This window comes from Drosophila ficusphila, unplaced genomic scaffold (assembly GCF_018152265.1).
Source record: "Drosophila ficusphila isolate 14025-0441.05 unplaced genomic scaffold, ASM1815226v1 contig_106, whole genome shotgun sequence".
Classification (NCBI taxonomy): Eukaryota; Metazoa; Arthropoda; class Insecta; order Diptera; family Drosophilidae; genus Drosophila; species Drosophila ficusphila.
In genome coordinates, this window is record NW_025063993.1 from 1,034,795 (window position 1) to 1,059,527 (window position 24,733).

The window sequence follows — 24,733 nt, forward strand, 5'->3', positions numbered from 1 at the left end:
TTTCCGCGCAAACTAGTCTCTCAGTTTTAAAGCTATCGTGCTGAAACTTTCCCAAAAGTTGTGTAGTTGTTGCACGCAGTATATAAGTCGGAACGGGCCGGATCGGCCGACTATATCGGATAGCTCCAATACAAGAGAATGAAATAAAAAATTCTCACTCTATTGTTTTTCATCAGATCGACTTGAATTCTTCAAGATGGCGTTTTCTAACTGTTATTGAATTTCGGATTAAATTTGATCAAAATCGGATAACTCTATCATATAGCTGCCATAGGAGGGATCGAAAATTATATATAGAATTAATGGAAATAAATTGATAACATCGTTGTTTTTCATCAGACAAGTATGATTTTTGGAATATAGAGTGTTCTTACGACTCTTGAATTACGAGTTAAATTTGATCAAAATCGGACAACTATATCGTATAGCTCCCATATGATCTTTAGTCAAAAATATGGAAAATGAATAGAAAAATCGTCTTAGCTTCGATGTTGTCTAGCCTTTATGCGTTTTGTTCGACATATTTGATGACTGCAAGGGTATATAAGCTTCGGCTTGCCGAAGCTAGCTTCCTTTCTTGTTTTTTCAATTAAATAAGTTGTGGGGATCGGCATTGAAACGTCGATATAATGATTAATTTGTTACTAATAAATAAATAAAAAATTAAATTAAAAAATAAAATTACTTTTTGAAAGCTTAATTCTTGAACTAAATAATAAAAAAAAAAATTGTAACGATACGATTAATAGAACAAGAGATAATTGATTTAACGTGTTCAAGGATAGAGAAAACCATTGATATTGTCAAAAATCATAACTTTGTAAAAAAAATTTTTTAAGCAAAATACCGATACACGTGTCTTTTTATTTTGCTTCCTACACCTGGAAAAAAATTTTGACAAAAATCGGAATTGTGACGCAAAAAAAGGTGTACGATTTGTAAAAGAATGTCCTATATATATTCTTGATCAGTTTTTAAGCTATCTTGTTGAAACTTTCCCAAAAGGTGTGTAGTTATTGCACGCAGTATATAAGTCGGAACGGGCCGGATCGGCCGACTATATCGGATAGCTCCCATACGAGAGAATGAAATAAAAAATTCTCACGCAGTTGTTACTTAAAACTTAAAACTTTTTTCAGAAAAAAAAAGACTTAAGCGGCACTCCCTGTATGGAACGTTAGCAACCTTTTAACCAGAAGTTGCAAACAGTTTTCTATTTGATTTATTTCTAAAACTTGTATTATAAAATGACGTATTTTTATAATAAATAGTTTATAGTTTAGTAAAGAAAGCACAAAAAAAATGCAAAGATATAAGCGCCCCTTTAGTTTTGTAAAGAACTAGCTCTTTCAATCGCATGCCAAAAAAATTGAAACACACCGTCCATACTCTTATCTAAAGAAAATATATTCTCTGAAAACCCAAATACAAAACTATAATTGGATTCAAAATAAATGATTTAGGATCTACTTATGTATTAAGGTTATTTGTTGTTCGCTTTACAAGACTAAAGTATTATTTCTTCTTTGGTTATTATAAACCACATGAACCTTAAATACTTACATTTATCCTGACGCCGGCGACGTCGGCAAATACATATAATAATGCAGCAAATGATGATGACTGTCAGCAGCAATCCCAATATAGCAGCCACTAGTATAATAAGAGTGGTCTTTTCCCAGAGTTGCCACCACGCGAGTTGCTCTAATTTTTTCAAAAGAAAAAAATAATTTGTTATTATATGCAGAAATAAATGCATTAAAAACTGTGGCTTAACAATGTAAAAAAAAGTTAGGAGTTAAGATTTTAAATTCAATGTTAATATTTTTAATAAAAATATAACAATTTTTTTACGAACGTCAATCTGAAATGTAATTTCTTTTGTATGTTTTGGTACAAAATTTAATACAAATTTCATATAATTTATGTGTTGCAACAAGTATGTTTATACCTATTTATTTTCAGTCAAAAGTTTGAAACGCAGTAAAGGAGACAAATCAGACCCCATAATGTATATATGTATGTATGTATATTCTTGATCAGCATAACGATGAAAAAAAAAATTATTATTTTTTTTGTAAAAAACGGACGACCCTATAGCTGCCATAAAAAAAATATCGAAAAATCTATATAGAATTAACGGAAATAAACAGGAAAAAAATGATAACATCGTGGACTTTTTATCAGACAAGAATAATCTTTGGAAAATAGAGTTCTTTTATGACTGTCGAATTTCGAATACAATTTTACACAAATCGAACAAATATATTATATAGGTGTCATATGTACCATCTTCGAAAATATAGAAACTTCATAGAAAAATCGTCAAAGATTCGATGTTGTTCAGAATTTTTGTATTTTTTTTCGACATATTTTATGTCTGCAATAGTAATTCGGTAAGTCGAAGCTAGCTTAATTCATTTTTTTATTTGCACACAATACACATGTACAATATGCATATGTCCTTTGTATTCCATACAACCTTTCAGTTAAAGCTGGAAAAAACAATGATTTAACATCGATTACATCGGTTTTGCTTGGCATTTGACATGACTGCAAACAACTTCAATACACGATGTTGACTAGTACAGTGTATATTAGTTTACATTTCAACAGTACTCCCTCACAGCCTTTCTCAGAAGCGGAAGTCTGTACACTGGAAGGCTTGGCAAGAGAACAAAGATGGGGGACATAAAAAAACTAAAGGCATTACATCAAAGTTACTTAACCTTTATTTTTTGCTTGGCATTTGCCATGACTGCAAACAACTTCAATACACGATGTTGACTAGTCTTTATGCATTTCGCTCCACATAAAATTTAGATTTTATAGTTTTTTTTTCTTAAAAGATCGAAAAGAATCGATGCTCTAAAACTTGATTTTGCTCAGCTCTACTTTATATCTATTCTATAATGGGCTTGGCACTTAGACTTAAAACTGTTGCCGCCATCATAATTCTATTTAGTCTTATAGTTAAGCCTCGACATGCTAAAATGTATACCAACGCGAGTATGGGGAAAAAGGTTATACAAATATTTATAAACAATGTTGTTTTGTATTAAAATATTAGATTAAAATACCAAATAATTTTTTTTACTTAAAAAAAGCTTTCTTTTAAACGTTCAGTAATTTTTAATAAAGGTATGACTGAATTTAAAAACATGTTATCGTTGTAGTGTAGTGTCCACTCCGAGACGCCCCAGACCAAGTGCAAGGGACTGGGCGATTGCCAAGTCTCAAGTCGCTCCGGAGATACTTAAATGGGCAATTGGGACCTTCCAACCAATAAAGTCACCAGGTCTGGATGGTATCTCACCATCATTCCTGCAGCAGGGACTGATCTTACTCCTAACCCGCTGAAGGAAACTAATGTTAGTTTAGTTTAGCTAGTAATTGGGCACATCCCAAATACATGACATAGAGCTAAGGTGGTCTTCATCAGTAGGGAAGAAAGACATCACTAACCCCAAGTCCTTCAGACCTACCAGCTTAACTTCGTTTTGTCTCAAAACATTGGAAAAGCTGGTAGACTACCATATTACGAACACAGATCTCAAGGACTGTCCGCTGTAATCCGCGCAGCACTCATACAGAGCAGGTCGTTATACAGACACAGCACTGTACCAACTTTGCCATACTCTTAAAGGGCGCAATAAACAATAAAGAAGTAGCAATCTGCGCCTTTCTAGATATAGAGGGAGCCTTTGATAATGCTTCCCACGATGCGGTCTTAGCGGCCCTCAGTAAAAGGAATAATGATGCGACAACAAACTAAGACTACTAAGAAAACTCGCTGATAGAGGAATTCAATGTCAGGGCTATGCCGATGACATAGTAATCGTAGCCAGAGAGAAATGTGAAGAAACGCTTCGTGACATTGTCCAACTCGGACTCCAGATAACGCTTGATTGGTGCAGGGAAGTTGGGCTTAACCTCAGCCCCTCAAAAACAGTCATGTTCTTTTTACAAAGAAGTCGTAATCGTTTACGACAGTAAGCTGACCCACATGCAAAAGACAGTCGACAAGTGCCTAAGGGCGCTCTTCACTTATCACGGGGGACTTCACCCCAACTCATCAGATTTCTATACCTTATGATTGTGAGGCCAATACTCACATATGGTTCAGTAGCTTGGAGTAAAAAAACAAAGAAAAGGCTACAAAAGCTGCAAAGATTGGCGTGCGTATGTATGACAGGAGCAATGAGGACCGGTCCCACTATGGCACTGGAAGTTCTCATGGTGCTTACTCCGCTCCACTGCGAAGAATCACTTCTGAGGGTATTGACAGTGGCCGCATCCTCAACTCTAGTGATGCAGCGAAACTGCTATTCGAGTTTCCCCTGAGTTCACATCCCAGGGACGAAATGACAGTAGAATTCATCTTCGAAAAGTATTGCTCTGCTCATTTGAGTATACGGACGGGTTCCTAACGCGCCAAGGCACTGGTATCTGGGAACGAACTAACCGACAGGCAAGCTAAACTAGGGGCAGAACGGCCCCTAGCCTTATTGTAGAATAGGCATACACAATTAAATATTATCTGAGAAAGGAAGAGGTACATATGAGGCAAGAATGCTGGAATAACACCCAACAGGCCAAAGACAAGCTAAAATCCTCATCGTCAATTATGACATGACGAGGTTAAAGAAACTTGTACCAACAGAGAAGAACATACTAACCGGACATTGCAGACTAAGGAGTCACCTATGTAAAATAGGGATTGTGAGAAGCAAGACATACAAATACAGATTCTGTCCACAATCACAAACCAGACATGTAGCGAGTATGAAACCTCCCTGCAAATAATTTCTGTTTGCCCAGCCTTAAGCAGAAGTAGGACCCTTGGTTTCCGGTCCCTTATACTTGGGACCTTCGGAAGCATTGACCCAGCAAAGCTCCTTGACTTTATCAGAGGAACAGGGTTGATAGGTGAGCTCTAAGCTCAGTTGGGTCGATGTAGTCAATGACCCCCATTTAATAATATTAAAAATGTATTTCTGGCTTGATTTTTCCAGGTGGTGTTTTCATAGGACCCTTGAGCTTGTATTTTCATCAAAATCGGATTACTATATTAAGTTAATGCGATGGAAAGATCATAAAATCTGTATTAAATTAATGACACAAAATTTAAAACGTCTTTAGTTTTTTATCACATAAGCACGATTTTTAATATATCGAGCTTTTAACTACATATTATCGAATCAAGACAAAAACTACAATAAAATCGGAGTATTTTACTATGCCGTACCATAAATCATCAGAATATGTATGTAATTATATTTTTTTAATGTGCCAAAATTATAACTAGCTCTTTTTAAAAAAATTGTTGGATGTAAGGTTTTCTATAACTACTCTTGAACTTTGAGTTACATATATAAATGCCTTATAACTCAAAGTTCAAGAGTAGTAAATGCCTTATAACTCAAAGTTCAAGAGTAGTTATATAAATAAAGCTTGATTTTAAGCAAGCCGTTTTAGCAATAGACAGTAAATAAGTATTTACATAAAGATCGAATTACAATGTCGTATAGCTGCCATAGAAATGAGAAAATAAGTGAAAAATTCGCAAGACTAGAGATGATCTCTAAGTACTCTTTATCGCTGAAGTTGCAAGGATCGAACTAACAATAGAAAAACACTCTTGTTCCTGTATATGTATTTGTATTTGTGATGACTGCAAGGGTATATAAGCTTCGACTCGCGGAAATTAAAATCACTTTTACTGATTTTTTCACTCTTTTTTATCTCAAGCTGTGGCTATAAATTGTCGAATAAGCATTTCACGATAGACTTATTTTAAAATCCCTATTAAAACGTTAGTCTTGTCCACACTTTGTAAGTTTTAAATTATGATCATATTATAATATAATAATGTTACATGTTTTTTTATTATTTACTTACTTTTCGGTCGAACTTTTTAGTTATATTAGCATGGAAATGTAAAATCGATGTTAAGGGAAAAACAGGCAAGAACAGAATGAATTAGTGAGTTAGTTAAAAAAATAATGTTACTGTTAGGCATTTTATGCATTGAATCACCATAAAATAGGAAGCTAGGATTAAGTATTTTAATTGGCATTTACCTTGCCACCAAATTAAAAGCGATGAAGCAGCTGTCAAAATAAAAATACAAATATGTGGCTTAAATTAAGATTTTTTTAGCTTTGTTTTCTAACACAAGTTGATAGTAAAATTGATTAATTTAAATCAACTTGGCCAATGCACATTTTATTTTCAAAGATCTTTTAAAATAGTTATGAATTCATTTAGATTGTCTAGGCAAGTTATTAGGTCAAAAGCTTTTTTTGGAAAATAAAGCATTTAATGTTTTTAGTATACATTTGCAGTTGATTTTCCCATCTTTAAAATGTGAAAAATGTTCCAACGGTAATTCGTATTTTTTTAATCGCTACATCCTTGTTAATAAAACAAATTTTAAAAAAATGTCAAAAATTTTGCTCTACCGCAAAATCAAAATATCTATAACTCCTGCCCATTAATACCCCCAAGTTAATTGAATATTTAGAGATTTAAAATCAACTTAAAAGATTGCCCGTAGTTTTGTATTACACAAGCATGAATTTTATAATATAGACTTATTTACCAACGATTTAATAAAGAATACAATTGAATGGAAAATCATGGAAAAGATCGAAAACCTATATAAAATTAATGTAAACATTTGAGTTTTAATTGCAACTGTGTTTAAGTATCGGTATGACGAAACTAGCTTTAGCTTTCTTTGTTATACCCTTGCAGAGCAAAGGGTATTATAATTTTGGCCAGAAGTTTGCAACGCAGTGAAGGAGACACCTCAGACCCCATAAAGTATATATATTCTTGATCAGCATCACGAGTAGAATCGGAATACGTCTGTACGTCTGTCCGTCTGTCCGTCTGTCCGTCTGTCCGTTTCTGCCTAAACTAGTCTCTCAGTTTTAAAGCTATCTCGCTGAAACTTTCCCAAAATGTGTGTAGTTATTGCACGCAGTATATAAGTCGGAACGGGCCGGATCGGCCGACTATATCGGATAGCTCCCATACGAGAGAATGAAATAAAAAATTCTTACTCCGTTGTTTTTGATCAGATCGACTTGAATTCTTCAAGATGGCGTTTTCTAACTGTTATTGAATTTCGGATTAAATTTGATCAAAATCGGATAACTCTCTCATATAGCTGCCATAGGAGAGATCGAAAATTATATATAGAATTAATGGAAATAAATTGATAACATCGTTGTTTTTTATCCCACGAGCATGATTTTTTGAATATAAAGTTTTTTAACAACGTTTATATTGAGAAAAAAGTTTCATAAAAATCGGTCATCTATATCTTATAACTGCCATAGGAAAGATCGAAAAATCTTTATAGAAATAATGGAAATAAAATTATAACATCGTTGTTTTTCATCAGACAAGTATGATTTTTGGAATATAGAGTTTTCTTACGACTCTTGAATTACGAATTAAATTTGATCAAAATCGGACAACTATATCGTATAGCTCCCATATGATCTATAGTCAAAAATATGGAAAATGAATAGAAAAATCGTCTTAGCTTCGATGGTGTCTAGCCTTTATGAGTTTTGTTCGACATATTTGATGACTGCAAGGGTATATAAGCTTCGGCTTGCCGAAGCTAGCTTCCTTTCTTGTTTTGCTTTGATTTCTTTTAAGAGTTGTATAGCAGAAGGACTTATAAATTTAGTCAGAAGTTTGCAACCCACTGAAGGAGATACCTCAGACAATAAAGTTATGCTCTCGATCAGCTTCAAGTTGTGATTTAAACTGGAAGGGTTCGTCTGTCTGTTTCTATGAAAACAAGTCTCTCAGTTTACAAGCTATCTTGCAGAAATTTTTCGATATGGTGTTTTTAGCTACGTATTAAATTTTTCAATTAAATTTTATTAAAATCGGATGGTTATATTTTATAGCGTAGGAAAGATCGAAAATTATATTTAAGCACGATCATGATTTTTTAAGTGTCAAATTTTTTAACTAGCCTTGAAACACAATGAAATTTTATAAAAATCGGACAACTATATCATATAGCTGCCACAGAAAATATCGAGAAATCCATATAAAATATATGAAGCAAAATTATACTATCTATGTTTTTATCAAAAATTGACGATTTTTTGAATACCGATTTCTAAAAACTTTTGAAGCAAATTTCATGGAAATCGGAGGACTAATTCATAAAGCAGTCATATAAACAATCGGTGAAAATATAAAAAAATTAATGGAAAAATCATCATTACTTCTATGTTGTTTAGCCTTTATGCATTTTGCTCGACATACTTCAAGTATTACGTAACGCATGTATTGACTGATTTTGACCCCCGCCCTCACCCAGTGTAACAAATCGTAATGTTTCGGCCGTTTCTTGTTTAATCTAAAATATTTTCTTAACAAGAACAACTGATCCTTTTTTTTACTGCTTATTCATATATATATGTACATGCTTACGAGTATGTAAAGTTTTTTTCTGTTTCTTTTATACATACCAGCTACTTCGATTTCACAAAACGATCCAGACCCAACTGTATTATTCGCCACACATCTGTAAGTCCTGGAAATTGCATAGTCAGTTTGCAATACGTAAAAACTCTTTTCTGAAAAACTTTTTTTGTCACCGCTGCCTAATATTTCAACTGTTTCATTTTCAGCTTTAATGGACCAAGAAAAGTCAGCCTGAAAAAAATGTTATATATGTAGATTAATTATGATAACAGAAATTTCTATACCCTTGCAGAACAAAGGGTATTATAATTTTGGACAGAAGTCACTGCAACGCAGTGAAGGAGTCACCTCGGACCTCATAAAATGAATATATTCTTGATCAGCATCACGATCTGTATCGAAATACGTCTGTACGTCTGTCCGTCTGTCTGTTTCTACCCAATCTAGTCTCCCAGTTTTAAATCCATATATCTATCTATGTATCTATCTACCTTAAATCGATAATAAAATTTAATAAAAATCGACAACTCTACCATATAGCTGCCATAGAAATCTATATAAAATTAACGGAAAGTAACGGAAAAAATGATAAATCGTTGTTTTTTAATCAGAAAAGCATTATTTTTTTGCAGTCGTCAGTGTGGTTCAGTGTTGCGTTGAGAAAACGAGATAAGTATTGTTGCGTTTCTGGTTTGTGCAGATGGCCAATAGAGACGAAAAACGGGTATAAAAATGTTACCTTAATTTAATAAAATATAAAAATTAAACTTTTTTCTTAAGAAAATTATATATTATAAATTAACTTAAATTAAACATTAAATTTTCAAAAGACGAAAAGCTAGTCACTTAGTTTAATTTATTTGTGTCCCATGAAGCTCCCTGCAATTTCTCTCTTTTGCCTTTTTTTATATTTTTTGCATTTTTACATACTTAAGGAAAATTATAAAAATGTGTTTTTTTCTTCTTTTTTTTTTCCTTTCTACTTTAAGAGTTTAATAAACTATTCTTTTAAATACATGTTATGACAGAAAATGATTGCATCGTTCAAAGCTTACCTCTATAGGATTTCCGTAAGCAGTACAAATAAGTGTGTCCTGATCGTCAATTTGCCGTCTCTCGATTTCGCACCGTGGCTTAACTTTAATAAATATATAAAAATAAATAAAGAAGGTATTTATTTGTTACACCGAGATAATTACATTGCACTATGATTATAGTTTGAGCTTTGCTGCTACCATGCTTGTTATATGCGAGGCAAGTATAAGTTCCATCATCGCTTCGTTTCATGGCCGTGTTGATAATTAATGCATTTCCGTTGGCTGTTGTTTCATTTTTAAAAATCCACTTGTATGAAGGCTCTGTATAGAAGGCAAATTGTAAGGTAACAACGTTTTTAGGTCTTAAAAAAACGTACCTGGATTAGCACGGGACTTGCATATTACACGTCCTGGTATAGTATCTTCTTGTACATAAACTGTATTCTCCGAAACCGTCGTATTTTCAGGTGCGTCTATTTCGCAGGATAAATTTATATATGTATGTAGCAAAGCTAGTTACTCTTTACTCACATTCTATGCCAAAATATGTGCGACTTCTGATGCTAGGGCCAACTGTATTTCCTGAAGATACGCATGTGTAGTTTGCATTGTCGACCTCGATATCAAACTTGCCCAGAGGCCAATTTTGCATATTGAAGTGCTAAAATTTAGGTTGCGGAGTAAAAAAAAAACTTTAAACGGTTAACACGTTCCATCTTCTCTAATTTCTTTCTTACAATGGCTGACCTTCAAATGCTTAAATCTGACTAAGCCAACTTTTATTATACCCTTGCAGAGTTATATTACATTTTCAGTCAGAAGTTTGCAACGTAGTAAAGCCGACACCTCAGACCCCACAAAGTTTTTAAATGCTTAATTAGCGTCACCTTCTGAATCGATCTAGACGTGTTCATCTGTACTTCAATCTATTTCTATGTAAACTAATCTTTTAATTTTTAAATCACCGCGAGGAAACTTTTGTAAAAGTGGAGTAGTTATTGCATCCATTATATAAGGCGAAACGCCCTGGATCGGACTATACCGAATTGCTTCCATAGAAAATCGAAAATATAACGGGAGAAAAATACAATGGAGTTGTTTTTTATAATTTTTTATAGATGGTGATTTTTGACGATTCTTGAAAAAATTACATTCAAATCGGTTTCCAATATTATAAAGCTGCGATTATATACTAAATTTTAACATGCTTGTTTTTATACCCTTGCAGAGCAACGGGTATTATAATTTCAGTCAGAAGTTCGCAACGCAGAGAAGAAGAGACCTCAGACCCCATAAAGTATATATGTTCTTGATCAGCATCACGATATGAATCGAAATATGTCTGTACGTCTGTCCGACTGTCCGTTTCTATGTAAACTAGTCTCTCAGTTTTAAAGCTATCTTACTGAAACTTTCCCAAAAGTTGTGTAGTTATTGCACGCAGTGTATAAGTCGGATCGGGTGACTATATAGGATAGCTCCCATACGAGAGAATGAAATAAAAAATGTTCACGCCGTTGTTTTTGATCGGATCGACTTGATTTCTTCCAGATGGAGTTCTTTAACTACTATCGAATTTCAGATTTCGAATTTTATCAAAATCGGATAACTCTATAGTATAGCTGCCATAGGAAAGATCGAAAAATATATATAGAAATTTATATACAGTAGAATCCAGTTATAGCGATTTTCAAGGGACCAACGATTTTTCATCGTTATACCCGGAAGACGCACTAGGCAAAAGGAAAAAAAAAATGTTTTGAAGTGAAAACTTCTTTAGCGGCGCTGAGCAGGGTAAAAACATTCAAACTCGCGTCAGGGTCCCGTTATGCTGATCGAAAAAGCGTAAGATCGAGGGGAAGGGAGAGGAACTAGTATCTCCCACTCTTTCTAGCGTGCCTGAGTCATGGTAGAATTATACAAGGTAGTCTCGTCGGCTGCAAAATCGCTCTGTTTTTTCCCCTATGGTTCAGTGCGCTCGGGATTTCGAAGTGAGAGGTTGTCCGCGGACGATTTTTTCTCAAAACGTTAACCCTTGTGTGCTTGTGAAAAATACTTGTTGCAATTATTGCAGCAAGCACATACAAGGCGTAACATGTAATATTGCAGAAAAATATTTTGAAATGTGAACAATATGGGATCGAGTCCTGAAGGGCAGCTTTGTGTAAAAACCAAAAAATTTCGGAAAAATTAATACTCATGGTCATATAACAGTCCTTTTTAAACCCCGTGCACAGCATAAGGGTAAAACGACATCATCTTCTTCTGTTTCTTTCGCACTTACGGGAAAACACCCCTCACTCGCACTCATTGTAGTGCCCAATAGGGGGAAAAAAAAGCCGACGAGACTACCTTGTACTTACACTAAAATAGGTTCGAATCAAAACTGTTTGTTTCTTACTTCAGTTATCATAAACCAATTGTATCAGTTGTAAAAATTTGCGATGATGATTCTGATAATAACGATGGTGTAAAAGTCGTCGAAATTATGGATGGAAGTTGATTTTTCTGAGAGATAAAATTTAATGTAATATATAAATAACGATATAATATTATAAATAACAATATATAAATTGCCATATTTGTGTACGATAGCGCAATAAATAAACATTGTATTCTACCTATCTCATAAATGATAGTACCTACTTTTATACTTATAATTAAACACAACGTTAATATTGAAGTTTTCACTTCTGCCGGCACTCCCGGAGTGCTACCGGTGTTTTTGTTTTGTTTATTTATGGTTTCCGTCGTAATAGGTTTTTAAAATAAATCAAATTAGTTTTTTAATTAAAACGAAAAACTTAATAAATTTAATTCAAAAGCATGGGTTTCTCATAATACTAAAAACAGCGTGTTTTGATGCTTAAATTTGGCACTGTTGCAATGTACCGTAGAATCCGCTTATAGCGACTTTCAAGGGACCGACGAGTTTTCGTCGTTATACCCGGAAGACGCACTAAGCAAAAGGATATAAGTTTATAAGTCTGTCTGGGGACCAATCAAGCCATCGAGTTTTCGTCGCTATACCCGGACGGACACTATAAACGGAGTCATTATAACAGGATTCTCAGGGGCGGACGCAGGGGGTGTTTGGGGGTCCGGACCCCCCCAAAATCACAGACTTTTTCAAATTCCCTTACAGCACACGGCCTTTCAACCATATAAACTAAAAATTTTTTTGACCGGACCCCCCCAAACGAAAAAATTTTTCGACCGGACCCCCCAAAATTTTTTCTGCGTCCGCCCCTGAGGATTCTACTGTATTTATTTCACGAGAAAGCTTTTTACCTTTTTAACATTGACTTTTTAACTACACTTGAACCGAGAAAAAAATTTCATAAAAATTGGACAGCTTTAGCTGCCATAGAAAAGATCGAAAAAATCTATATAGAATTAACGGAAATAAAATCATAACATCGTTGTTTTTCATCAGACAAGCATGATTTTTGGAATATAAAGTTTTTTAAGGACTCTGGAAAAACGAATGAAATTTCGGACAACTGTATCATATAGCTGACATATGAACAATAGTCGAAAATATGGAAAATTAATAGAAAAATCGTACTAGCATCGATGCAAGCAAGATGTTTTGAATATAAAGTTATCACGACTTGAAAATAATTAAAGTCGAAAGACCTAGTCACAGATTTTGAAGAAATTAGCTCGCTATTGTTAGGATAAAGTATATATTTTCCTAAACATGATAACGTTATTTTTCATCGGACAAGGATAATTTTTTGGAATAGGTACTTTATAGAGTTTTCTAATGACTCTCGATTTTCAAGTTCATATATCATATAGCTGTCATAGAAACAATCGTCGAAAATTTAAACATTAATATAAAAGTCGTTATTACTTCGATGTTATTTAGCCTTTATGTATATTCTTCGAAATAATTGCTGACTGCAAGGGTTTATAAGCTTCGGGTCGCCGAAGCTAGCTTCTTTTCTTGTTCTTTGTTTTAACTAAGTCGTACTTACCAAAACTGATAGCATGCTTTCAAAATCTCCTGTAGCAGGTGATGCCTCCATGTACTTCTCCTTAATGAAGTATCGAGTGTCATTCTTATCTATTGTCTCCCCATCTTTTAGCCAAGAAATGTCACAACGCGGGACACATTCAATGCGACATGTTAAGGTCGCATTGGTCGATGTGTGTAGTATTCCCGTGTAAGGTGGCAAGTTCTTGATAAAAAATGGGGGCGCATGTACCTCCAAGTTAATGGTAGCCATTTCACCTTTGCCTCCCTCGTTGTAGGCGTAACAGGAATAGTTGGTACGGCTGTCTAACCCAACCGGTTCCACCGTCCAGTCCTTTGTCACAATGTCCTGGAGCGGACCTCGACCGCCACGTAGCCAACGAAATCTGTTGGGTTTCGAAACTATTTGAGCAACAAATGAAAATTTGCCCAATTTTCGGTATAGGGCATAGGATGATGCGGAGGCGTACGAATCGGTCTTTAACTGTTCCCCCGTGTAAAGAGTTAGGATTTGCGTTTGTGGCATGTAGGTGGTGAGCGTGAGTAATGTACAAAGGGAATGGTTTATATGTAAATCAATTAAAGCATGAGTTTCTTTAATTTCAGGATCTAGATTTCTGGATGATATTTTTGATGGAGCACTGGACTGTAGATGTTCTCGATGTTTGTGCAAGAGCAGTGCTTCGAAAGCTAAATCGGCTTCCTGTGGTTGCAAAGCTTGAACCGAATGGAAATTGATGAACCGTGCGTGTTGTGTTTTCTTGGTTTTGTGATTCTGGTTGCCTTGGTCTGTTACAAACCTATTCGAGTCTGGATATCCGGGATCTTCCACGGAGCACGAGAACGTAACGCTCTTTTTTTTCACGGCGACCAAGGGAAAATGAGTGAGTTCAGCAGACCCCGGTTCATAGTGCACCTATTAAAAAAGTGTATCAACGAAAATTCGGAATAATAGAAACTTTAACATACCATTAGTTCTTTGTCCTCACTACGTGGACCCCAGCCAGCAGAATTGAAACCCTCACAGGAGTAATTGTAGAAAAAGCCGCGTCCAATACTTTCCAATAAAAGTTTACTCGGGTCTATATGGCATAGGTCCTCCTTAAACAAAAAAAAACAAACATATTTTTAGTTGCAAGAATTACTTCTTTATCGACTTCGAAGGTATCACAAACACACTTTTTTTTTAGCACCAGGCAAACTTTAGAAATTTTTAGGGATTTTGCGTGCAGATTACCAATTAGAATCTGAAATCTTAACATCACGTGTCAAAAAATAAAAAATTTTCAGGCAGTTGTTTTTGATCAGATCGACTTCTTGATTTCTTTCAGATGGCGTTTTCTAACAACTGTTGAATTTCGGATTACATTTTATCAAAATCGGATAACTCTATCACATAGCTGCCATAGAAACGATCGAAAAATGTATATAAAAATAATCCCGCGAGCATGATTTTCAAAACATGGAGTTTTTTAAAAACCCTTGAATCGAGAAAAAAATTTTATTAAAATCCGACAACGTTATCATATAGTTGCCATAGAAAAGATCAAAAATCTTTATATAGCTGTCATACGAAAAATTATCGAAAATATGGAAAATTAATAGAAAAATCGTCATAGTTTCGATGTTGTTTAGCCCTAATGCATTTTGATCGACATATTTGATGACTGCAAGGGTATATAGGCTTCGGCTTGCCGAAGCTATCTTCCTTTCTTGTTTTTAGTCATAGTTTCTTACCCTGGTTTCTTCACAGTCTGGAAGCTCCTTAAGAAGCGTCGAGTTAGCGTACCACCTCACTTTAGTGAGAACTTGCGGGTTTGCATCCAATATGTTGCAAAATAGGGTAACATTGGATTCATCGCTTTCTTTAACGGGACCTTCTGGTATCATTAAAATCTCGACAGTTGGTACATCTGTAATATTGTAGGTAAATTAGATTAGGCAAAACAAAATATTGAAAAAAATTCTTACACTGCACATCAAGATAAATTTTTTGATCAGAAATTCCCTTGCCAATAGTATTTGACAACTGACAAGAATAATTGCCAATGTCGTCTTTATCTGTAGATTTAATAATTAGGGCTACGTTCTCTGAATTACCGCCTTTATAATGGTCCGTGTCGTTAACGTTTACGAGATTATCATTTCGATACCTGAAGACAAAAAACACATTAATTATAATATATTATGGAAACGGTTACTTGTTACAAATACACTTAAGATAGTTCTCACAAATATCATCTATAGCTTAAACATTTCAAATAAACCAACAACAATCTGTTGTTTATAAAATTTAATCGTGTTTAAGAATTTTTGCCAACGGCAGGCTCGCCTTGTCTAGGTACTAAAGAACTTCATATAAAATTGTTCAAAAATGCTCTCTCCTTGTAGCTTCCCGTATTTTGTTAATTGAAGCTTTGTGATGTGATCAGCTTATTGTTCATCTTAATAATATTAGCTTAGGCGAAAATTTATTTATAAGTGCATGCACATTTAAATTGATAGCTTTCTGCACCCCTTGCACTGACTTGCAACTCTTTGTAGTTAAGTAATTTGCCTCCTCGTCCTGCCCATTACATACCATATGCGTTCAATATTGTTTGTATGGTAATGCGAATCTTATGTCGAAATCCAAAAGAATTGGGTTACAAAAAACTTCTGATCAAATGCTGATCTTGTAGTGGCCAGTGAACAGAAAGACAAGATTTTAAAATTTTACGGACCGTACTTTAAGAGCAACTATACTGCTCCAGCTTAAATTTAAACATTTTCGGCTAGTGGGCGGAGAACCGCATACATATTTTGCGCAGCAATCAGGAGACCAAAAGAGTGATTTGATTTACATATGTATATGTATACTTGTTGGAGGTCAATTTGCTAAAATCTCATACGGGCTTGTGTGTGTACGCTATTTTCCCAGCGGGAAATATGCTATTTTCCAGAGGTTTCTTCATACAAGCAGTAGGGAAAAAACCTCATTCACCCCTTACATTTCTTCCATCTCTCCTTTCAAAATACACGGGGGTGACACACAAAAGTAAGGGGTAAAGGAGGTACCTATGTGGATCTCTGGCTGCTGAATGCCGGACAAAAACCAGTTGAATTTGGACTGCATTCAGCAGCCAGAGATCCACTGGTTTTTGGCCTTCCCGCAATATAAGCATTTCCATTGAACTGCAATATTGAATTTCCATTTAAGTGCAATAGGTGATTTTCCACGACCCCCTCCCTAATCCACAAAAACAATACTTTTTTAATTTGGTATATGCATTTATTAATCTATTTACAGTCCAAGGACTGAACCTTAGAGGAATAATAATTTTGTTACATTCACATTTTGTTACATATTTAAAACAAATCAGTTTATACACAAATTAGCTGAAAATTTAAAAAAAAAATGTAATTACATAGTAACAAGCATAAGAACACAGGGCTATTGGAACTTATTAAAAATTTAGTGAGTACTTACAAAGGCTTCTGGATTGGCTTCGGCATCGGAGTCCAAATGGCCGAGTTCTTCAAATGACGAAATCGGAAATGTCCGCTTGCGCACGTTCAGATTTTCCGTTTATATTGACATATGGGTCAGAATCTTTGATGTCGAATCTATTACAAATTCTAAAAAAAAATATTTGTTTGTTCTTTGTGGGTGTTAGCGACCTTTCCAATCGAATACTTGTTTACTTTGTTCTTGTAAAATTGAAATCCAAGTTTAAATAAAAAACTTACATACTACTAAATATTTAGTTTTAGTAAAAATTCCTATGTTCACGCGGAAATTAGGATATACAAAGAAAAATATTTATGTTATAACTTACCTTTATCTTGGTTTTTAGAATAAACTTTTTTTTTCACTTTTTTACTTCTTGCACGAAAAACATTCCGAGGAAAGAAAATAATGTAAAAAAAATGATTTTTTGAAGTGCTTCGAAGATTGGAAAAACCGTTGGCACAAGTGCATAATATGTCATGGGGATTACTTTGAAGAGGACATAATAGATATTCATGAACAAATAAATAATTTTTGAAATAAGTTCGCGATTCTTTTTGAACACACCTCGTATATATCACAGCTTCAAATCTATTTTTATGAAGTCCCGTTAGATACCCATTTGAAACCTGTTTGCTATAAGAAGCTTGGTCATCTTAAAGAGGAATTTGGTAACTTTTCGCAAATTTTTATTATAATTTTTTTGAATTTTGTCTTTTGGGTGCAACCACTGTGCGCTGAGAATAAGTCTTGTGTCAGATAATTTTGCCAATGTTTTGCTAATTTAAAATTGAATTTGAATTTTCCTTTGTTTGACGAATTTAATGAACCCTTAATTTAAATACATTTTTAGTTTTAAGTAATATCATGTGTGCAGCCTCGAACGAATAATGTCAGCATAAAATGTTTACTATCTATACACCTATTCATTTACCTATGTATGTATATTATATATTACATACAGTGGCGAGCAAAAGTGAGTGCATGTTCGCAAATCTGACTTTCGTCGTCCATAAAAACGGAACGGTACGAGATAATTTAACAAAATTTTTTTACGTTTATTACTTTATTTGTAACAAATGCGAAAAAGAATCAATATCATATAAGGTAAATTCTAAAAGTTAGAAAGAAAAAACCAAAAAAAACACGCATAAACTCACTTTTGCACGTTTGAACCAAATTATTTAAATATATCCATTTTAATATTTAGTCCACAAACCCTTATTACCCATAATTTGATTAATGCATTTTGGCATTCCCTCTACCAAATTTTGTATAAAATCTTCAGGGATTTGATCCAATTCCGATGTTACGCGTTCCCAAAGGTTAGCCATGTTTTTTGGGGCTGCTTCTTACTGCCCGTGCCGTTTTTTTCAAAATTGATCAAAGATTTTCGATCGGATTGAGGTCGGGACGTTGTGCTGGCCACTCCATCAGCTGAAAATGTTGTTTGCCAAACCATTTTTTGACAATTTTCGGTGTGTTTCTGGGACTGCAGCTCAAAAAAGGCGAAATGTGACTCCCAAACCGCTAGTCAAAGGTAAAAAAAATTATTGACAGACTCAGATGCTCGACTATTAATGTCCAAAATGCGAAAAGTCAAGTTGCTGACACAAAAGGGTGCTTCTATGGCCATTAATAAAAATGTTAGCCAGTGGACAGCCAGGAGAGCACTGCATAACATTGGTTATGTGTCAAGCGTTAAAAAAATAAAACCTCCATTATCTGCCTAGAACGTTAAAGCATGTTTGAAATATGCTAAAGACGACAAAAACTGGATTACTGATGATTGGAAACGTGTTATCTGGTCTGATGAATCCAAGTTTAACCGTTTTCAATCAGATGAAAAGAAATACTGCTGGTGCAATCCCGGTGAACGTCTTCAAAGGCATCATGTAAAGCAAACTGTAAAACATCGCGGCGGAAACATAGGGGTTTGGGGATGCTTCAAATGGTGGCATGTTGACCCTCTGCATTTGGTATTTCACTTGTGTTGGCGACGATATCAGATGGACTTACTTTAACAACGGGGGGATCTGTTGTAAAATATAAATATATTATATCAGTTACAAATCGTTATCCATGACATATATTTTTATTATGGAACAACGACCGAAGTTTTTTTTTTCCAAACTTCAGGGATTTACCATGTCATTTTTATACCCTTGCAGTGCAAAAGTAAACTTGTTAACTTGCCTTTCAGTTTTAAAGCTATCTTGCTGAAACTTTTCCAAAAGGCGTGTAGTTATTGCACGCAGTATATAAGTCGGAACGGGCCGACTAAATCGGATAGCTCCCATACGAGAGAATGAAATAATAAATTCTTACATCGTTGTTTATGATCACATCGACTTGATTTCTTCCAGATGGCGTTTATTAACTACTAGTGAATTTCGGATTAAATTTGATTAAAATCGGATAACTCTATTATATAGCTGTCATAGGAAAGATCAAAACATATATGTATTTATATAAATAATGTAAAAAAATGTATAACGTCGTAGGTTTTAATCCCACAAGCATGATTTTTAAAATATGGAGTTTTTTATTAACTCCTGAATCATTAAGATCCGACAACGTTATCATATAGCTGCCATAGAAAATATCGAAAAATGTATGTTGAAATAACGAAAATAAAATTATAACATCGTTTTTCATCAGACAAGCATGATTTTTGAAATATAGAATTTTCTAACGACTCTTGATTTACGAATTAAATTTAATCAAAATAGGACGACTATATCATATATCTGCCATATGAACAATAGTCGAAAATATGGAAAAATAATAGAAAATTCGTCATAGCTTCAATGTTGTTTAGTCTCTATGTACAATATTTGGTTTGACATATTTGACGACTGCAAGGGTATATAAGCTTCGGCTTGCCAAACCATTTTTTGACAATTTTCGGTGTGTTTCTGGGACTGCAGCTCAAAAAAGGCGAAATGTGACTCCCAAACCGCTAGTCAAAGGTAAAAAAAATTATTGACAGACTCAGATGCTCGACTATTAATGTCCAAAATGCGAAAAGTCAAGTTGCTGACACAAAAGGGTGCTTCTATGGCCATTAATAAAAATGTTAGCCAGTGGACAGCCAGGAGAGCACTGCATAACATTGGTTATGTGTCAAGCGTTAAAAAAATAAAACCTCCATTATCTGCCTAGAACGTTAAAGCATGTTTGAAATATGCTAAAGACGACAAAAACTGGATTACTGATGATTGGAAACGTGTTATCTGGTCTGATGAATCCAAGTTTAACCGTTTTCAATCAGATGAAAAGAAATACTGCTGGTGCAAGCCCGGTGAACGTCTTCAAAGGCATCATGTAAAGCAAACTGTAAAACATCGCGGCGGAAACATAGGGGTTTGGGGATGCTTCAAATGGTGGCATGTTGACCCTCTGCATTTGGTAGAAGGTAAAATGCGAAAAGAGGACAACCTAAAAATTTAAAAAATCAATCTTCCCAATTTTATGGAAAAATAAGCTTATCCCGAAGACCAAATTGTTTTTCAACAAGATGGGTGATCCAAAGCAAACACCGAAAATTGTCAAAAAATGGTTTGGCAAACAACATTTTCAGCTGATGGAGTGGCCAGCACAACGTCCCGACCTCAATCCGATCGAAAATCTTTGATCAATTTTGAAAAAAACGGCACGGGCAGTAAGAAGCAGCCCCAAAAAACATGGCTAACCTTTGGGAACGCGTAACATCGGAATTGGATCAAATCCCTGAAGATTTTATACAAAATTTGGTAGAGGGAATGCCAAAATGCATTAATCAAATTATGGCTAATAGGGGTTTGTGGACTAAATATTAAAATGGATATATTTAAATAATTTGGTTCAAACGTGCAAAAGTGAGTTTATGCGTGTTTTTTTGGTTTTTTCTTTCTAACTTTTAAAATTTAAAATATTGATTCTTTTTCGCATTTGTTACAAATAAAGTAATAAACATAAAAAAATTTACTTTGTTAAATTATCTCGTACCGTTCCGTTTTTTTGGACGACGAAAGTCAGATTTGCGAACATGCACTCACTTTTGCTCGCCACTGTATGTTTACTAACACTTGTTTTTTTAAGTGCTACGTCGAATTATTATACCCTTGCAGAGCAAAGGGTATTATAATTTTAGTCAGAAGTTTGCAACGCAGTGAAGGAGACACCTCAGACCCCATAAAGTATATATATTTTTGATCAGCATCACGTTCAGAATCGAAATATGTACGTCTGTAAGTCTGTCCGTCTATAAACTAGTCTCTCAGTTTTAAAGCTATACCTGCTAAAACGCGGTATATAAGGCGAAACGGGCCGGATCGGCAGACTATATCGGATAGCTCCCATACGAGAGAATGAAATAAAAAATTCTCAGGCCGTTGTTTTTGATCAGATCGTCTTAATTTCTTCCAGATGACGTTTTCTAACGACTCTTGAATTTCGGATTAAATTTTATCTAAATCGGATAACTTTATCATATAGCTGCCATAGGAGAGATTTAATGTTTTGTTTGTCCGATTTTTATGAAATATTTTTATCGTTTCAAGGAGGGTTAAAAACTGGATGCAGAAAACTCGAAACGGACAGGCTGGCATGTCTCTATCGGCCCTCCTGAGGATGCTGATCCAAAATATATACCTATATTTTACTTTATGGGGTCGGAGGGGGAATCGATGCGTTGTTTATTTCTAAATAAAATCATAATACCCAGGGTTATAATGGTATGTTCTTCTGGTTTAATTGTCATGACATTTTGCTAATCAAAAATTGTAAAAAAAAAATTACTTACCAATCGACTTGGGTTAAGGAAGCGGGATTCGCAACATATTCACAATTAAGAAGAACTATTTCACTTGTGTTGGCGACGATATCAGATGGACTTACTTTAACAACGGGGGGATCTGTTGTAAAATATAAATATATTATATCAGTTACAAATCGTTATCCATGACATATATTTTTATTATGGAACAACGACCGAAGTTTTTTTTTTCCAAACTTCAGGGATTTACCATGTCATTTTTATACCCTTGCAGTGCAAAAGTAAACTTGTTAACTTGCCTTTCAGTTTTAAAGCTATCTTGCTGAAACTTTTCCAAAAGGCGTGTAGTTATTGCACGCAGTATATAAGTCGGAACGGGCCGACTATATCGGATAGCTCCCATACGAGAGAATGAAATAATAAATTCTTACATCGTTGTTTATGATCACATCGACTTGATTTCTTCCAGATGGCGTTTATTAACTACTAGTGAATTTCGGATTAAATTTGATTAAAATCGGATAACTCTATTATATAGCTGTCATAGGAAAGATCAAAACATATATGTATTTATATAAATAATGTAAAAAAATGTATAACGTCGTAGGTTTTAATCCCACAAGCATGATTTTTAAAATATGGAGTTTTTTATTAACTCCTGAATCATTAAGATCCGACAACGTTATCATATAGCTGCCATAGAAAATATCGAAAAATGTATGTTGAAATAACGAAAATAAAATTATAACATCGTTTTTCATCAGACAAGCATGATTTTTGAAATATAGAATTTTCTAACGACTCTTGATTTACGAATTAAATTTAATCAAAATAGGACGACTATATCATATATCTGCCATATGAACAATAGTCGAAAATATGGAAAAATAATAGAAAATTCGTCATAGCTTCAATGTTGTTTAGTCTCTATGTACAATATTTGGTTTGACATATTTGACGACTGCAAGGGTATATAAGCTTCGGCTTGCCGAACCTAGTTTCCCTTCTTCTTTCATCAAATAACGGTTTGAAATTGAGGCGCAAAGCGAAGAATACGAGGTGTGTTCAAAAAGTATCGCGAATTTTGTGTTTTTTCAAAAATTATTAGGTGCGCAACTAAGTTCCCGCTGTTTTTTCGATAAAAATGTAACTTTATATTAAAAAAAAACTTTTACATCTGAATCATTGAAAGTATTGCCCATCGCTAGACACTACTTTTTCCCATTTTCTGGCAGAGCTCGTATACCTTAAAGCCAGCAGTTTTCATTTTTTGAGTCTATCCACGAATCAAGCCATTTTTTGATGTCTTCATATGAGTTTAACTGCCGATCAGCCAGGCCATGTGCCATCGAATGGAACAAGTAAAAATCATACGGCGCAATATCTGGGGAATACGGCGGGTGGGGTAGGACTTGCCATTGTGACCGCTTTTCGCATCAATTGAGTTCGATACCGTTCCCCAGTGATGGCTTGACGGGTAACTCCTAGTTCTGAAGCAAGCTCTTCTTGAGCTTGGCACGAATCCTCTTCGAACAAGACCTCTAACTTAGCGTCTTCAAAGGTTTTAGTTCTTCCTTCACTAGGACTGCCGTCAACATCAAAATCCCCGTCTTTGAAGCGACGAAACCAATCACGACGTCTTGTTTCGCTCAGAGCAGCATTTCCGTACACTTTTTGGAGTTCTCGATGCGCTTGAGCTGCCGCTTTTTTCAAATGGAAGAAGAAAATCAACACTTCCCGCAAATGACGGGTTTTTGGCACAACATTAAGCATTTTTACTTAACCAGAAGTATATAATGCGAAAACGAAATCACTTATGTGTCACAGCAGTTTGATTACCATATGTCTAAGCTTGGTTTGTGAAGTTTTGGATATGTCAAAATCGACCAACTCTTACTGCTAGAGCCATCTACTAACAAACAGCGAGAACTTAGTTGCGCACCTAATATTTATTTGTTCATGAATATCTATTTTGTCCCCTTCAAACTAATCCCCATGAGATATTATGCACTTGTGCCAACGGTTTTTCCAATCTTCAAAGCTCTTAAAAAAAATTTTTATACCCTTGCAGAGCAAAAAGGTATTATAATTTTAGCCAGAAGTTTGCAACGCAGTGAGGGAGACATCTCAGACCCCATAAACTACATATATATATTCTTGATCAGCATCACGATCTGAAACGAAATACGTCTGTCCGTCTGTCTGTTTCTCTTTAAACTAGTCTCTCAGTTTTAAAGCTATCTTGCTGAAACTTTCCCAAAAGGTGTGTAGTTATTGCACGCAGTATATAAGTCGGAACGAGCCGGAACGGCCGACTATATCGGATAGCTCCAATACGAGAGAATGAAATAAAAAATTCTCAGGCCGTTGTTGTTGATCAGATCGTCTTGAATTTTTCCAGATGGCGTTTTCTAGCTACTATTGAATTTCGGATTAGATTTGATCAAAATCGGATAACTATATCATATAGCTGCCATATGATCTATAGTCGAAAATATGGAAAATTAATAGAAAAGTTGTCATAGCTTCGATGTTGTTTAGCCTTTATATATTTTGTTTGGCATATTTGATGACTGCAAGGGTATATAAGCTTCGGCTTGCCGAAGCTAGCATCCTTTCTTGTTTTTGGTTTCAATTGAGCAATTTTGGTACGAATTTCGCGGCGACTCGTCTCATGCCCAAATCAATGATAAAAATCGAATAGCACAAGCCAATCGATATGTTTAGGTCCTCAGCAACTTCTTTAACGGTGATTCGACGATTGGCCAATACCATTACTTCATTAATTTTTTCGTCTGTTGTTGAAGTGCTCGGGCGTCCGGCACGCTCTTCGTCGTTCACATCTTCTCGGCCTTCTGAGAACATTTTGTACCACCGATAAACGTTGCTTCGGTCCAAGTTAGCTTCTCCGTATGCCACAGTCAGCATTCGGAATGCATCCACGCACTTAATTTGATTTTTCTCACAAAATTTGATACAGGTTCTTTGATCCATTTTTTTGA

General features: G+C 34.8%; 1 protein-coding gene across 1 annotated transcript in view; it reads right to left on the minus strand.

Annotated features, from left to right (window-relative positions):
* Positions 1–24,733, minus strand: part of LOC108100738 — an 82,530-nt gene that overhangs the window by 18,400 nt on the left and 39,397 nt on the right. The window contains 12 exon segments of the mRNA XM_043209056.1: positions 1,564–1,704; positions 8,508–8,694; positions 9,519–9,601; positions 9,663–9,821; positions 9,878–9,973; positions 10,032–10,161; positions 13,484–13,868; positions 14,283–14,398; positions 14,452–14,583; positions 15,220–15,395; positions 15,454–15,635; positions 21,759–21,870. Of these exon segments, the coding sequence (XP_043064991.1) occupies positions 1,564–1,704; positions 8,508–8,694; positions 9,519–9,601; positions 9,663–9,821; positions 9,878–9,973; positions 10,032–10,161; positions 13,484–13,868; positions 14,283–14,398; positions 14,452–14,583; positions 15,220–15,395; positions 15,454–15,635; positions 21,759–21,870 (1,899 nt within the window).